We start from the raw sequence: 17,980 nt of genomic DNA on the forward strand, positions 1-17,980 counted from the left end.
AGACTGTATTAAAATTCCCCAAAGTCTTGTGTTTGAGGAGGTGTGACTGAGGTTGGCAGACTTCTGAAAGGACCTGTGCAGGGCATAATCAGTGTGCCCCAAGGTTCAAACAGCTTTACTCTTCTCTTGGGCCATACTAGATCATGTCGCCCCTCCACCTCAAACATGCTATGCAGCCTAGACATGGCCACGCTTACTCTGCTAGAGACACACATCTAGAAAGACCCTATCTGGCATCATTAGCAGCTTCCTTTACAAAGACACCTGCTCAGAGTTATACATACACAAGTTCATGAGAAGGGATAAACAGAGAATGTTCAAGGCAAAAAAACTATACACAAAAAACTCTAGGGCCAATCCCCTGTAAATGCCCCCCAGCTCCAATGAGATAAGCTGTAAGACATACTCACCTGGTTCTAGGTACCTTTGCTATAAGCATCTTTGCCACAGATATCTTTGCAGTGTAACTAATTGGCCATGAGGCAATTTTTTTTCATAAAAAATAAAATAATGAAAAATAAAAGGAGGACATTGAAAAGGTCATTATGAAACTTGAAAACTTAATAACAAAATTTAAAAGACTTTCTTGAGAAATGCAATTTAAACACATTTAAAATGTGTGTAAATTTATGTCAACCCTGCCCCTGCAAAAAAAATGGAATTTATTTTGTGGGTGGTACTTAAGCTCCTGTCTTTGAAGGTTTTCGTTCATAGTATAAGTTTTTTGCTTATTGATTCATCTCCTCATTCAGCATGGCAATTTTCTTTTTTTGACAAAATTTCTTCCTTCATTAAGAGAGGCATTGGTTTCTGAGTATATTAGAATGCATATTTGTAACTGAACTTTATATTGTGTCATAAAAACCTCTTTCCTGTTTTTTGTTCTTGGCATCTTACCACATGTCTGTTCATAGACATTCCAACATTCTATGGGAAATGTAGGTTCACCTCTGAGGCCTTGAGACTCTTAACCTCTTTTTCCTTCAAGGTAGCATGTTTCAAAATAAGAAACCAACTCTTGGGGCAAATCATTGTCATCTGTCAGCTCAATAAAGCCATCAATAAGTGGGCTAACTGAAAGAAAGTCTGACTCATTTTAACCAGTTGAAACTAAAGTGTCAGACCGAACTGTCAACTAATTATTTTATCTTTCACAGCAAAATTGCCTTATCACCAATTAGTCGTATGTTAAAATGTTTGCAACAGAAATGTATGTGGCAAAAACTTTTTTGGTAGAGAAGCTTGTGGCAAAAATACTAGACACATACTCATACTCCTCCGTTACCCCCAGTAGAGAAAAAGAGCACCTTGCCTTTTTTTCTTAAACCTATAACACAATTACAGTTCTGAAAATCTTGACATTCAGTGGAAAAAGAAACTTGGAATGCAAACCAAAAGAGGAGACTACCCAATAGAAATAAAAGGTTTCTTCCTAGGGCCTGAACAGCGACTTCTACTGTCTGCTTGTAGATTCTCCTAAATCGTGTGCTGAAGCTTGTCCAACTCTTTGCCACCCCATGGACTGTAGCCCACCAGGCTCCTCTGTCCATGGAATTTCCCAGGCAAGAATACTTGAGTGGGTTGCCACTTCCTACTGCAGGGGATCTTCCCAACCCAAGTATCGAACCTGCATCTCCTGCATTGATGGATTCTCTACCACTGAGCCACCTAAGGATGGGGGGGGGGGCCCAGGTAGCCTTACAAAGAAGTATAGGCAGAAAGAATCCAAGGAAGACATCCACAGAAGCAAGAGATTATCTTCCCTTCTACTTAGACCATCACTCCCAGCATTCTAACTTGGTTATACCCTTGGCACATGACCTAGGTCACCTCATGTTATTTCAGGAATGACTCCATATAAGTGTGTGTGTGCGCTATGTGTGTGTGAATGTGTGTAAGACTGAGATAGATGTGAGTGAGTCAAGCAACAAGAGAAGGTATATGAGATAAGGGTATATGAGAGTAATACAAAGAAGGAGAAACAGGTCTTGAGATCTCCCTGGAAGGTTGGTTTGACTCTTTTACCACCAACCATTGCTCATTCATCAAAACATCTATCTAGGAAAAGTAATAATTCATCTTAGAGACAAGAAGATTCTGCAGGCCCACTAGTTGAGCAAACCTACATGTGGGCAGAGTCCTAATTGTTTAAAAAAATTGGTAATAACACTCACACCTTCAGAAAAGCAAAATGCCTCTTCCATCTCTTCTTCTACACGTCTGCTTCCCTCTTTATTTACATGTGATCTGACCAAACAAATCAGTCAAGATGAAAACCTAAATATTCGAGAAGCCTATTTGAGAAGCCACAAGGAAGTTGTGTGTGTATGGGGTGGGGGGAAGGTGGGAGGAGAGATACATAAATGTTCTGATAGTAGCTTTTATACCAGAAGCAAATGTACTGAGTTTTTTAAAAAATTAATTTTCCTGGAAAGAATTAGAGTAATTGTAGGAAGAAAACCCACACTTCTCCAGTGACTCACAGAGTCATCTGAAGTGTTTCATACATGGAGAAGGAGCAGCAACATTTTTGGACATTCACTCCCCAACCCAGTATCCTAAGAATTTGCTACCTACAAATAGGTACCTACTCTATGGAATAGAAACTAACATTAGGTGGAATCTCTAATATTTCCAAGCACTTAGCTAGGAACTTTCCTTTTTGTCATAAATGTTACCCCCTTAGTTCCCACAATAATGTTACAAGGTAGCATTTGTTATATGCATTTCACAGATGAGCAAATTGAGACTCAGTAACAGAGCAAGGATTTTAATACATAGTTTGTGTATTCTGACACTCAACTGTAACCATAGTCAGATACAGTAAGCCCCCTACATATAAATCTTCAAGTTGTGATCATTCAAAGATATGAATGCAAATATGCCAGCTGTTTCATTGTACTACTGTACTTTTCAAAATACTTTACTGTAAGATGTTAGATGTTTTATTTTTTTATGTATTTATGTAAAAAGTATTGTAAACCTATTACAGTAGAGTACTCTATAGCCAATTGTACCTAAGGTAAATTTTTTGGACTTATGAACACACACTCAGAACAGAGTATGTTCATATGTGGGGGACTTACTGTGCGTTTGAGACTGTGTGAGTGTGTGTGTGTGTGTGCATGTGTGTGTGCATATCAGACACAAACATTTAACATTGACTATTGGATGTGAGAGTTGGACTGTGAAGAAGGCTGAGCGCTGAAGAATTGATGCTTTTGAACTGTGTTATTGGAGAAGACTCTTGAGAGTCCCTTGGACTGCAAGGAGATCCAACCAGTCCATTCTGAAGGAGATCGGCCTTGGGATTTCTTTGGAAGGAATAATGCTAAAGCTGAAACTCCAGTACTTTGGCCACCTCATGCAAAGAGCTGACTCATTGGAAAAGACTTTGATGCTGGGAGGGATTGGGGGCAGGAGAAGAAGGGGACGTCAGAGGATGACATGGCTGGATGGCATCACTGACTTGATGGACACGAGTCTGAGTAAACTCCAGGAGTTGGTGATGGACAGGGAGATCTGGCATGCTGTGATTCATGGGGTTGCAAAGAGTCGGACATGACTGAGCAACTGAACTGAACTGAGCTGATGCTTAGCAAATGTATTTTTCTACTTTGTTTGTTCACTAGGCAAGTGTTAACGCTCCATGTTTGGGTGTCCTGGCAGCAGAGTTATCTCTTTTGTGTTCTCATTCTGATCCCTCAATCACACAACAGGCATTTGTGGGAATGTATCACCTCCTCTGCATTGCAAAGTGTCAAAGCGGTAAGATTCATCTTTTCTAAGGGCTACGAAGAATCTGTTCCTAATTATTCTATTGTGGGTTCGAAGGAGGTTCTACATCTGTAGATTTCTAAATCCTGCCCCAAGGTCTATAGCTCCATTTATCAAAATGTATTTTTAAATATTTTTTAGAATTATTTTTAAAATGTTATAGTTGGTTCTTCAATATGTATCCCTGGGTCAGGAATATCACCTGGAGAAGGAAATGGCAACCCACTCCAGTATTCTTGCCTGGAAAATCCCATGGATAGAGAAGCCTGGCAGGCTATAGTCCATGGGGTCACAAAGAGTAAGACATGACTGAGTGACTTACAGTTTCACTTTCATACTTAGATTAGTGTCAGGGTGTTACTGGCAGGGACAGAAATGCTGGGTGGAGGCAGGGAAGAAAGAGAAGAAAAATTACCGATCAGTTCAGTTCAGTTCAGTTCAGTCGCTCAGTTGTATCCGACTCTTTGAGACCCCATGAACCACAGCACACAGGCCTCCCTGTCCATCACCAACTCCCAGAGTTCCAAACCCATGTCCATTGAGTTGGTGATGCCATCCAGCCACCTCATCCTCTGTCGTCCCCTTCTCCTCCTGCCTTCAATCTTTCCCAGCATCAGGGTCTTTTCCAATGAGTCAGTTCTTCACCTCAGGTGGCCAAAGTATTGGAACTTCAGCTTCAGCATCAGGCCTTCCAATGAATATTCTGGATTGATTTCCTTTAGGATGGACTGGTTGGATCTCCTTGCAGTCCAAGGTCAGACTCTCAAGAGTCTTCTCCAACACCACAGTTCAAAAGCATCAATTCTTCAGCACTCAGCTTTCTTTACAGTCCAACACTCACATCCATACATGACCACTGGAAAAACTATATGGGACTCTTAAAAAGAGGCATTCTTTTTGTCTCTAATGCAGCGTCAAATAGAATTCTTGCTTCAACGATGGGGAAAAAGATGTAAATAAAAGCTGTTCCGGTCTACCTAACAAAGCTTGAGGGCAAGACCTTATGATATCAAACTATTTCGAAGTACTTAAACAGAGAACAGATTTGCCCTCCCATAATAAACTGTTTAAAGACAACAGATAACAAAGCACAATGATTCCTGAGAGAAGAGAACAGATGAATAAATAAAGCAGAGTCTGCAATTGATTGAGTTTACAACCTAGAGTAAGTTTCTAGGCTGCAGCCCAGAAATGAGCAACCCAAGGGTCCCAAGTTGAAAAGACAGAATTGGGAATCCAGAAGGATCAAGATATCTAGAGTTCACATGGCAGAGTACCAGAAAGGAGTGCTCCAGAGATCTGCAGAGAGTCCATTTAACTATTAGCTATGTAAGAAAACTACCTGCTGTTTGTGGGGTGAGGGGTAATACCCAAAATGGTTAAAGAGGTAAACGCACTGAATTCCAAAAGACTGGCAATGGTGCCCATGCCTATAAGCTAGAGTTTGAAACTTCATAATTCACAAGTAATAAAGCAGATTACTCAAAGAGATTTGGTCTCATCAGGAGGAAAAAATTATCCCTGAATTACTTTAGTGCCATTCAGCCTGTCTGCGTTACTTGCTCAGTTGTGTCTGACTCTTTGCAGTCCCACAGACTGTAAGCCAGGCTCCTCTGTCCATGAAATTCTCCAGGCAAGTATACTGGAGTGGGTAGCCATTCCCTTCTCCAGGGGATCTTCCTGACCCAAGAATCGAACCTAGGTCTCCTGCCTTACCGGCCAGAGATTCTTTACCATCTGAGCCACCATAGAGTGTCAGAGGGAATGTGAAATGATACAACTTTGGAAAATAATTTGGCAGTATCCTAAAAAGTCAAACACACATCTATCATATGATCCAGTCATTCCTCAGTCATTCCTAAAAGAAATGAAAGTAAATATCCACTCAAAGACTTGTACATGAATGTTGACAGGATCTTGTCTTTTTAATAGCCCCAAACTGGAAACAACCAAATGTCCACCAAGACGCCAATGAATACACAGATGATGGTATATACGTACAGTGGGGTAGTAGTCATCACAGAGAAATCAATCAACTATTGACAAATACAATAATGTGAATGAATTGCAAATAATTTTGCTGAATGAAAGATGCCAAGCAACAGAAGAGCAGCACATACTGAACTGCTCCACTTATTTGAAATTAGAAAATACAAATGCAAGAATGCAGATCTGTATGTATCTTTGAATCAGGAAGTGCTATAGTGTGTATCCAGTAGCAGGTTTGAGCAATTATGAAAGGACAGGAGGAAACTTCTGGAGGGAATAAATCTTTTTTTATTGCAGTAATACTTTTATGGACATATGCATATATATAACCAGTCCATCCTAAAGGAGACCAGTCCTGGGTATTCATGGGAAGGACTGATGCTGAGGCTGAAACTCCAATACTTTGGCTACCTCATGCAAAGAGTTGACTCATTAGAAAAGACTGATGCTGGGAAGGATTGGAGGCAGGAGGAGACGGGGACGACAGAGGATGAGATGGATGGATGGCATCACAGACTCAATGCACGTGAGTTTGAGTGAACTCTGGGAGCTGGTGATGGACAGGGAGGCCTGGCGTGTTGTGATTCATGGGGTCGCAGAGTTGGACATGACTGAGCGACTGAACTGAACTGAACTGAACATATATATATATCTTTGTCATTTGTGAAAGTCGCTCAGTCATGTCCTTTCTGAAATACACTCAGACTCTTTGCAACTGCATGAACTGTAGTCCATGAAATTATCTAGGCCAGAATATTGGAGTGGGTAGCTTTTCCCTTTAATAACTTACCAAATTATGCACTTTAAATATGTTGTACATTGACTATATCTCTATAAAGCTGTTAGCAAATAAAAATTCAGTTAAAATCTACCTTCTCTAGAACTAAAGACATCTGCACCTGAAGCTTATTTGAGAGCTTTTCTCTTTCTCTATACCACTCCCTCAGTTCTTTGCAAAATGCCTCCAAGTCTGCTCTTTTACCAATAGACTTTCCAACTTAGCAATAGCTCTTCCATTGCACTGAACTATGGATTTGATGGCCGAAATGTACTTGATACTTGGTCAACCTATTAAAATTATATATGTCCTCCACAGAGGCTTCTCTTAACACTTTATAAATTCTGGGCCAATGTAGTCATAATATTAGTATTTTATGTGACTAAACTTTCAGCAGAGAGTTAAACATTCAGAAAACTTTACATTCCCAGAATTGGGCAGGAAGAGGAAACTAGAAATAGTAATGTTATAGAAGGAACCAGTGATCAAATGAAAATCTTAAACTTTCTTCCTTGATACAGAGGGTACTGCAAAAAGTAAAAATAAAAAGTATTATAAGCCTGAAAATCATGGTATGCAGCCTTCTTCCTCTGGTACAGAATTTCTACCCAGGAATTTACAAAAAGACAAAAGTAAAATCGCTCAGGTAACTTAGCCCCCACTTTTTCCTGTAGCTTTTGTTTCACGTGTAAATTACTTTTAGTGGCAACTTATTTCTTTTTTTAATATAAATTTATTTATTTTAATTGGAGGTTAATTACTTTACAATATTGTGTTGGTTTTGCCATATATCAACATGAATCCACCACAGGTATACACGTGTTCCCCATCCTGAATGCCCCTCCCTCCTCCCTCCCCGTACCATCCCTCTGGGTCATCCCAGTGCACCAGCCCCAAGCATCCTGTATCATGCATCGAACCTGGACTGGTGATTCATTTCATATAGGATATTATGCATGTTTCAATGCCATTCACCCAAATCATCCCACCCTCTCCCTCTCCCACAGAATCCAAAAGACTGTTCTATACATCTGTGTCTCTTTTGCTGTCTCGCATACAGGGTTATCATTTCCATCTTTCTAAATTCCATATATATGCATTAATATACTGTATTGATGTTTTTCTTTCTGGCTTACTTCACTCTGTATAATGGGCTCCAGTTTCATCCACCTCATTAGCACTGATTCAAATGTATTATTTTTAATGGCTGAGTAATACTCCATTGTGTATATGTACATAGCTTTCTTATCCATTCATCTGCTGATGGACATCTAGGTTGCTTCCATGTCCTGGCTATTATAAACAGTGTTGCAATGAACACTGGAATACATGTGTCTCTTTCAAATCTGGTTTCCTCGGTGTGTATACCCAGCAGTGGGATTGCTGGGTCATAAGGCAGTTCTATTTCCAGTTTTTTAAGGAATCTCCACACTGTTCTCCATAGTGGCTGTACTAGTTTGCATTCCCACCAACAGTGTAAGAGAGTTCCCCTTTCTCCACACCCTCTCCAGCATTTATTGCTTGTAGACTTTTGGATTGCAGCCATTCTGACTAGTGTAAAATGGCACCTCATTGTGATTTTGATTTCCATTTCTCTGATAATGAGTGATGTTGAGCATCTTTTCATGTGTTTGTTAGAGTGGCAACTTATTTCAACAAAATTTATATTAATAGATTTTTTCTCTTTTATTTAAATTAAATTCAGTAAAGCAAAGAGTAAATGATAGAGTATTTGACTTCTTGATCTTCATCTGTTAATAAGAATCATGCCTATTATTCCAGAACATAGCAATTTACATTATTTACTAGATAATTCTTATAGAAAGCAAAATGAGGTAAGTGTTTCCTAGTTGTTATGCTTCTTTTTGTTTGGCTAATAAGTTACTAAAGATGGAAAACTTCTGGTTTTCTAGAAAAATTAGTGAAGTCAGAAATTAAAAGGATTTACAATGCTATTATAATTTACTTAGCAAACATCAAAATAATTTGGTATATATTTTAAAAACCTATTAAAATTTAAAAATTTCTTAAGTTTAAGTGATAAACCTTAGCACTAAGTAAGTAATTCCTACATTGACCCAACCTTAGGGAAAATCATGAGAGTCTACATCTCTATACAGTCCTTCATCTTCTTCAAAGTATATATGCTTATTCACATGCTCGCAAGGTCATCTGGCACAGGTGCCTGAATCATACTGTCCAACTGATGCTCTTCTAGCTACACAGGAATCAATAGTTCAGCAAAACTGGCTGGAGAGGCCCTTCAGGCTAGCTTATTTCTTGAATCAAAAGGTCTTGGATTTTCTCCTAAAACTACATACATAAAGCAGTGCCTTGCCCTCCCACATTGAGGCAGATAGAATTGTCAGAGGCTGTGGAGATATGGAAGCAATACATCTCAAATAATAGAATAAAAAAGACCACATTGATATTCTTAAACATGCATCTGTAAAATGATGCATCTTTCCAAACTCAAGCATTACTCATAATCCACCTCCCCTCAGAAGTCACAAGCCTGGTTAACTATAAAGTTTTCTATTTACATTAAGAAACTAAGCATCCATCTAGGTTTACTAGAAAGTCCTTCTACATTCCTCCATTCTTAACTCCAGAGCCCTAGAATTGAAATCCTGAGACCCATGATTAGCTAGTGAGCATAGCACTAGCAGCCTCCTCAGGGTCTGTCTCTTTCAAGTGGTCTTTGAAGCTTACTATATCCACTTCCAGCTTAATGTCCTCTTATCTGACTTTAATGTCCATAAGAGTTAGAAATCCTGGATTTGGGGAGGGTGCCCTGGGTCCTTGTGTTCATGACCTCTATTACTCAGTTCCCAACTGTGAGATCAAAACAGGCCTAGGACAGCACTGTGTGCACGAGCAGTAGCTAAAAAATCCGGAGGTAGGGACTTTCAGAGGTAGATTGGGACAGGAGGGTGAGAGAATCTAAGGTTGTAGTAAGGAAACCAACAGAACTATTTACAACAACAAAGTCCAGAGGATGCAAATAGGAGGATACACATCAAGGTTTTTAGCCAAGAGAGCTAGATCACGTTTTATAACGAGGTCTATCATTTGATGTACTCTACTGTCATATCTATACCTTTGTTACTGAGTCCAAGTTCATACCGCTCACCACACAATAGGCCAATAAATCAACAGACAAGGTGTTGGAATAAGAGATAGCAACATATTTGGAAAACCAGAAAACCCAAGAAGATGATGGACTAGTATCCCAAGGAACCATCTTACCAGACTTAGAATTTAAGCTTCTTTTATATTAAAAACAGAGGAGATGTGGCTGGTTGTTGGAAACTTATTGGTACTGGAATCCTTTGTTCCTGCAGCTGTCCAGGTTGGTCTGGTCACAATGCTCCTATAAACCTTCAGAAAGACAACTGTTATTTTCTTTAACATTTGACCTCTATATTAATGGAAATGTGTTATACTTTAAAGGTCAAGCCTGGGAGGAAGAACATTGTTGAGAAAGGGCTAGTATGTATATTTCAGGCTATAGGTAACACTCTTTTACTATTTGAGATAAAAGTGCAAAGCCAGCATTTCCAATCACAGGTTATGGAACACAAAGGCTAGAGTTAAAGGATCCAATATGGAGTCAGGTTTGTTTTTCTCCATTCTACCTTCACATGACAGAAACTTCCAACACTATCTCTAAGTCTCACTAGGAATTGCTCCTTCCACAACTGTTAATAGACACTAAGCTATTTTGTTGAATAAACAAATATCCCCAAAGAATATCCCCTCTTCAATGATTTTTTTTAACTCAACATCTTGTATAATCAAATCTGACTTTCTCAAAGTATAGCCAACTATGATATTCTGTTCACCTCACTAAGCCTTAGTGACCATCCTTTATCTTTCTTTTGTAGCTTTCCAAAAATACTATACCTCACCTGTCTGCTCAGTAGGAGGGAGCCTGGTGGTCATCAATTTTCAATTAGACCTCAGTCCTTCCCTACTGACCAGAAAGATGTATGCTCCATTCCCTTAACAGGGATGCCAAAAAGCTGTTATTGGCAATATTGAATACTTTCTGTATTTCAGAGAATGGCATACACACGCACACAAAAGAACTTTTGTATATATACATATACATTTAGAAAGGGAGAAAATGTCATTCATTCATCTTTCTTAACTGAGAGATCCATAGTACTGTGATTTTGTTCTCATTTTATGATCCATGGATGTTCCTCTAACTTTAAAAAGAGATTGTTTGAATTGCAGTTGTGCCTCAATCATAGACATATGTGCCCTTTTTTCTCTTCCCACTTCTTGATGCTTCTCTGAAAAAGAGAAAAATACACACCCTTCAATGGCCCTTCCTTTCTTATCCTATCCTTTTCTTCATCTTCTACAAATCATGCTTGTTTTGGATCTGAACAAGCTTATTTCCAAAGCTGAAGAACTTCACAATAGTTTTTAGTATTTGAATAGCTGAAATGGGGTTAAATCAATATTTTATAGTTGCTCTAAATTTTAATGCCATGGTTTCCCATTTCTCTCTGGCTTGCCCCAGAGCTGACTTATTCAGATGAAAATGTTTTAATTGCTTTAAAATATGATGAAAAATAAATATGATTAAGTTTGAATGACAGTCATCTTAATACTAATACAGTGTAAAGTGTAATTTTTAATATGTTTAATGGAGGAAGAGGCTGACAACAGCAAAGGTACCTAAGACCCACAAAAAATCATGTAGCTGTGTTTGTTGATATAAGTAAGATGTGAGATCATGCTTCTTCTTTTTGGTTTCAGAGTGTAGGAAAAACCTTATTGCCACCCTTGCTGACTGACTTTGTGTGGAGTCTCCTCATGAAACTCTCTGTACCTGATCAATCAATTGCATCTGAGGCAGCAACCATACTGAAATTGACTCTGGAATGTAATGCCCATAAGGTCACCATGGTAAGACATTTCACAATGAGTGGAGGAGTGCAGAGTACATTCTCTAATGGGCTTTTTCTGCCTTTTTATATGCCTACTTCTTTTCATATATATTTCTTGCCATTGTTCATTATGTCACTTCAATCAAATGAAGCTTTTTGTGTGAAATAGTTCAAGCATGCAGAAAAGTTTCAAAACTAGTGTAATGAACATCCAACCACCAATCATACCAAATTGTAACATTTTGCTATACTTGCTTCAAATTTTAAAGAAATATATTAACAACAATAAAATAGTACAACTATAATTGAAATACCCTGTACCATTAAGGAAAGTTTTAAGAGCCCTCAGTTTGCTGTAGGGCTGGCCTCATATTTGTGGGTCCCAGTGCAAACTAAAATGTAGGACTTCTTATTCAAAACATAGAAAAAAGTAGTATTAAATGTACAAACATATGAAGCTCCCCCTCCTCAATTTATCATGGTGTTATTTTCTAATTAAAAAAAAAAACAACTAAAATTTTAGCATGAATTCTGCAGTCCACCTTTATATTGTGCAATGCCAGTTATAGATGCAAATAAAGACCACACAACTTAACAAAATACTATAATTCCTATTTCACAGCTTATGCATGCATATCCAATTTATTCTTACCACAAGAGTTATAAACACTACACAAAACTAACTTAATTGTCTTTATTCAACTTCTTGTCATTCACATGTTCTTTAACACTCTCTATCACAATCTTACTCATGAATAAGGAAAGATTGGAAGGAAAACAATTTATGGATTGCCACATCTTTCTCTTTCCTCTGTGTTGTCATTTTCAGCCTAATTGATTGAAGCATCAATGAATGCTTATCTTATACCCGTTTTGATTTCCCACTGAACCCCTACACATTAATGTAGCCACTGGAATTCTATGGACTTAGGGCATTGTGAATGCTACCTCTGAAAGGGGCTACTGACTCACGTTCTTGGGCCTCTCTGGTGGCTCAGCTGGTAAAGAATCCACCTGCAATACAGGAGACCTGGGTTCAATCCCTGGGTTGGGAAGATTCCCTGGAGAAGGAACGGCTACCCACTCCAGTACTCTGGGTTGGAGAATTCCATGAGCTGTATAGTCCATGGGGTTGCAGAGTCGCATACAACTGAGAGACTTTCACTGACTCACATATTGTTCTTATCTCCTCCATGTATACACAGGCTCCATTGTCCTTTGGGACTTTATTAAAAAACACAAGCTAAAGGGAAAACTGATTAAAAATTCAATATAGTGACAGCGGAAGTTTAACAAACTGATGGACCTTCGGCATATGGAACCTTATGCAGATACATAGGTCATATGCCCATTAAACCAGCTCTGATGCAGACGCAAGGGCTGAACTCCCAGTCCCCGCTCTTGACATAGCAGTGTTACGTGATTACAGATAAACTGAGTGCTTGCACACAAATTCAGAGAGCAAGAAAAAGGAAGTAATGCTTCTTACAAACTCCCATGCTAATATAGTCAGGAGCATTCCAAAAGGCAAGCAGAGCAAAAGGGAAAGCTTGAGGGCAACAGTCATTTCCTTAACAAAATAAAGTTCTCCTCTCATGCAGTGAGGGAAGGAATCTAGGTAAAGCCATATCAGGTTGTAGAGAGGAGGAGAAGCCAAATAGAAAACTAGATGTGTAAAACTAGCCTGTTCTACAAAAATCATTAACTAGGCAGAAAAAATGAACAAACTGGGGTTTAGCAACTTATTTCCCCAGCTCTCACAAACAATTGAACTGCTGAATACAGTGGATTCTTGTCTTGAACAGGGTTAGGTTCTAAAGTCAGTTATAAGGAAAAATCGCATTAAAATTTTCCTGAAAATCTCCTAGATTTCAAATATAGTTTGTGGGCTTACAATTTCTAATCTAATCCAGCACATCCTTCCTTGAGGACTGAAGAAAATAGTCTTTTCTACAATTGAACATACAGTAACATAGCCGGCTTGTTTTAGGGGCATGCTGAATTTATAGTAGTAGGGGGAGGATGAGAAGACAAAGCTCCAAACCTAATAGTTAAGAGATCTGTAGAGGAGAACAATGGTTTATGTCTTCCATCTCATGTTCACCTTGGTATGATGAATATTTTACAGTAAACACTTGTTTAGAGTAAAGGGTTGAATGTATGCTAAGTTGCTTCAGTCAATTCCAACTCCAAGATCCTATGGACTGTAGCCTGCTGGGCTCCTCTGTCCATGGGATTCTCCAGGCAATTATACTGCAATGGGTTGCCATGCCCTCCTCCAGAGGATCTTCCCAATCCCAGAATCGAACCTGTGTTTTCTGAGACTCCTGCATTGCAGCTGGATTCTTCACTGCTGAGCTACCAGGGTAGCCCCAGAGTAAAGGGTTATACACAGATAATTCAATTGTACATAAGGAAACTGCAATGGAATGTAAATTTACATCAACCAACTTTTCAGCTTATAACTTCTGAGAAGCATTTTTGAAATAAGAAGCAAGGTACTCTGGGTAGATTAAGCTTGATGTTGAATATACAACCCTTGGTTTAAGAAGAATTTAGGTCCAGCTAAAACTCTCATTTAAAAGTGAAGAGGGGTTGGAGACAAGATGGTGGAGTAGAAGGACCTGAGTTTGCCTCTTCTCACAAATGCACCAAAATCACAACTAACTGCTGAACCATCATTGGCAAAAAGGACTGGACCATACCAAAAAAAAATATTCTACATCAAAGACACAAAGAAGAAACCACAAGAAGCAGTAGGAGGGGCACAATAGTCATATAATCAAATCCCATACCACTCAGGCGGGTAACCCACAAACCGGAAAATAATAACGTCACAGAAGTTCTCCCAGAAGTGAGGGCTCTGAGTCTCACGCCAGGCTCCCCAGCTTAGGGGACCAGCATTAGGAGAAGGAATCTTCAGAGTATTTGGCTTTGAAGATCAGTAAGGCTTGACTGCAGGAGGTCTGCAAGACTAACAGAAACAGAGACATCACTCTCGGAAGGCACACACAAGTTCTTGTGTGTAACAGGATCCTGGGCCAGAACTACCTGCTGGTCTGGGAGGGTTTCCTGAGAAGGCAAGGAGAAGCTTTGGCTCTCTCTGGGGTCATAAAAGCTGGTGGTAGACATACTGGGGAGTGTTCATCTACATGAGTAAAATATCTTGTTTGGGTCTTTGGCACCAAGACCTGGCCCCATGCAACAGCCTGTAGGCTTCAGTGCTGGGGCTCTTCAGGTCAAACAACAGAGTGGGAACACAGCCACACCCACCAGCAGACAGGCTGCCTAAAGACTTCCTGAGCCCGCAGCCACCAACAGATACACCCCTTGACATGTCCCTGTCTGCAAGAGAACTATGACGCATTTCTACCCACCAGAGGGCAGGCACCTACTCCTCCCACCAGGAAGCCAGCACAAGCCTCTCTAATCCAGCCTCCCCCACCAGGGGGCAGACACTAGAGTAAGAAAATCATAATTCCACAGCCTGCAGAACTGAGTGTGCAAACACAGGTCAGAAACTACCCTGGGGCCAGTTAGTTCCTGGCCAATGGGTAATAAGAGGAAAAGGTACTGCTGTGATACATAGGGCCACTTCTCCAAGGTCAAGAAATATAACTAACCTACTACATGCATAAAAATACAAATAGAAATTTAGAAAAAAGGCCAAAGAAGAGATGGCAAAGAAATGTTCCAGACAAAGGAACAAGATAAAACTTCAGAAGGACAACTAAGTGAAATGAAGTGGTAAAAAGCAATCTATCCAAGAAAGGAGTTCAGAGTAATGAACACAAAGATGATTCAAGAACTTGGGAAAAGAATGGATTCACAGAGCAAGAAGTTACAAGTTTTTTTTATCAAGAATACAATCAGTTTAGTTCGGTTCAGTCACTCAGTTGTGTCCAACTCTTTGCAACCCCATGGACTGCAGCACGCCAGGCTTCCCTGTCCATCACCAACTCCCAGAGCATGTTCAAACACATGTCCATCAAGTCGGTAATGCCATCCAACCAACTCATCCTCTGTCATCCCCTTCTCCTCCTGCCTTCAATCTTGCCCAGCATCAGGATTTTTCTAATGAGTCAGTTCTCCATATCAGGTAGCCAAACTATTGGAGCTCCAGTTTCAGCATCAGTCCTTCCAATGAATATTCAGGACTGATTTCCTTTAGGATTGACTGGTTTGATCTCCTAGCAATCCAAGGGACTCTCAATAGTCTTCTCCAACAACACAGTTCAAAAGCATCAATTCTTCAGTGCTCAATTTCTTGAGCACTTTCAGTCTCTTCAAAGCCCAATTTCTTTGGGCTTCCCTGGTGGCTCAAATAGTAAATAAACCACCTGCAATGTGGGAAACCTGATTTCAATCCCTGGGTTAGGAAGATCCCCTGGAAAAAGGAAAGGTTACCCACTGCAGTATTCTTGCCTGGATAATTCCATGGACAAAGGAGCCTGGTGGGCCACAGTCCATGGGGTTGCAAAGAGTTGGACACAACTGAGTGAATTTCACTTCACTTCATGTGCGTGTGTGTGTGTGTGTGTGTGTGTGTGTATAACTTGGGTTTCAAGAATACAATAAGTGAAATGAAAAATACACTCAAAGGAATTAACGGTGGAATATGTGAGGGAGAAGAATGAATCAGTGAGTTGGAAGACAGAGTGTTGGAAGACAGAATATTGGAAATGACTGCTGCAGAACAGAATAAAGAAAATAGAATGAAAAGGAGTGAGAACAGTTTAAGAGACAACTGGGTCAAATACACCAACATTCACATTATAGATGTCCCAGAAGTAGAACACGGAGAGAAAGAAGCTGAGAAAATATTTGAAGAGATAACTGGTGAAAATGTCCCTGACACAGGAAAGGAAACAATCACCTAAGTTCAAGAAGCACAGAGAATCCCATACAGGACTAACCCAAGCAAGAACACGCAGAGACACACTGTAATCAAACTGACAAAAATTAAAGACAGAGAAAACATTAAAAGCAACAAATAACATAACAAAGAAATTCCCAAATAGTTATCAATTGATTTGTTAGCAGAAACTGCAGACCAAGAGGGAGTGGCATAATATATTTAAAGTGATAAAACAGAAATGATCTCATTCAGATTTGATAGATAAATCAAAAGCTTTATATACTAGCAAAAGCTATGAGAATTCAGCATTACCAAACCAGCTTTACAATCAATGCTAAAGAAACTTCTCAAAGTGGAAAATAAGAGACTACAAGTAGAAACCAAAAAATTATGAAAGTGGTAGCTCACCAGTAAAGGGAAACAGTTACTGTAGGAAATTATCCACAGACAACAATGATATCAAAATCAGTAATCATGAGAGAAGAAGAGTACAAATGCAGGATATTAAAAATGCATTTGAAATTAAGAGATCAGGAATTTAAAATAATCATGCACATATATATAGACTGCTATCCTAGTGGAGGTGACGAAATTCCAGTTGAGCTGTTTCAAATCCTGAAAGATTATGCTGTGAAAGTGCTGCCCTCAATATGTCAGCAAATTTGGAAAACTCAGCAGTGGCCACAAGACTGGAAAAGGTCCATTTTCATTCCAATCCCAAAGAAAGGAAATGCCAAAGAATGTGCAAACTACCACACAATTGCACTCATCTCACACACTAGTAACGTAATGCTCAAAATTCTCCAAGCCAGGCTTCAGCAATGCATGAACCGTGAAATTCCAGATGTTCAAGCTGGGTTTAGAAAAGGCAGAGGAACCAGAGATCAAATTGCCAACATCCCCTGGATCATGGAAAAAGCAAGAGAGTTCCAGAAAAACACCTACTTCCGCTTTATTGACTATGCCAAAGCCTTTGACTGTGTGGATCATAATAAACTGTGGAAAATTCTGAAAGAGATGGGAATACAGAGCACCTGACCTGCCTCTTGAGAAACCTATATGCAGGTGAGGAAGCAACAGTTAGAACTGGACATGGAACAACAGACTGGTTCCAAATAGGAAAAGGAGTACGTCAAGACTGTATATTGTCACCCTGCTTGTTTAACTTATATGCAGAGTACATCATGAGAAACACTTGGCTGGAGGAAGCATAAGCTGGAATTAAGATTGTCGGGAGAAATATCAGTAACCTCAGATATGCAAATGACACCACCCTTATGGCAGAAAGTGAAGAGGAGCTAAAAAGCCTCTTGATGAAAGTGAAAGAGGAGAGTGAAAAAGTTGGCTAAAAGCTGAACAGTCAGAAAAGTAAGATCATGGCATCTGGTCCCATCACTTCATGGGAAATAGATGGGGAAACAGTGGAAACAGTGTCAGACTTTATTTTGGGGGGCTCCAAAATCACTGCAGATAGTGATAGCAGCCATGAAATTAAAAGACACTTACTCCTTGGAAGGAAAGTTATGACCAAACTAGAAAGCATATTAAAAAGCAGAGACATTACTTTGCTGACAAAGGTCCATCTAGTCAAGGCTATGGTTTTTCCAGTAGTCATGTATGAATGTGAGAGTTGGACTGTGAAGAAAGCTAAGCACCAAAGAATTGATGCTTTTG

General features: G+C 39.5%; 1 protein-coding gene across 1 annotated transcript in view; it reads left to right on the forward strand.

Moving 5' to 3' along the window:
* Positions 1-17,980, forward strand: part of MROH9 (maestro heat like repeat family member 9) — a 94,808-nt gene that overhangs the window by 32,961 nt on the left and 43,867 nt on the right. The window contains exons 8-11 of the mRNA XM_069545094.1: positions 3,633-3,768; positions 5,268-5,272; positions 7,068-7,190; positions 11,318-11,467. Coding sequence (XP_069401195.1) covers positions 3,633-3,768; positions 5,268-5,272; positions 7,068-7,190; positions 11,318-11,467 — 414 coding nt within the window. The remainder of the gene's footprint in view (positions 1-3,632; positions 3,769-5,267; positions 5,273-7,067; positions 7,191-11,317; positions 11,468-17,980) is intronic.

The sequence above is a fragment of the Ovis canadensis genome, chromosome 12 (genome assembly GCF_042477335.2).
Source record: "Ovis canadensis isolate MfBH-ARS-UI-01 breed Bighorn chromosome 12, ARS-UI_OviCan_v2, whole genome shotgun sequence".
NCBI classification, from domain to species: Eukaryota; Metazoa; Chordata; class Mammalia; order Artiodactyla; family Bovidae; genus Ovis; species Ovis canadensis.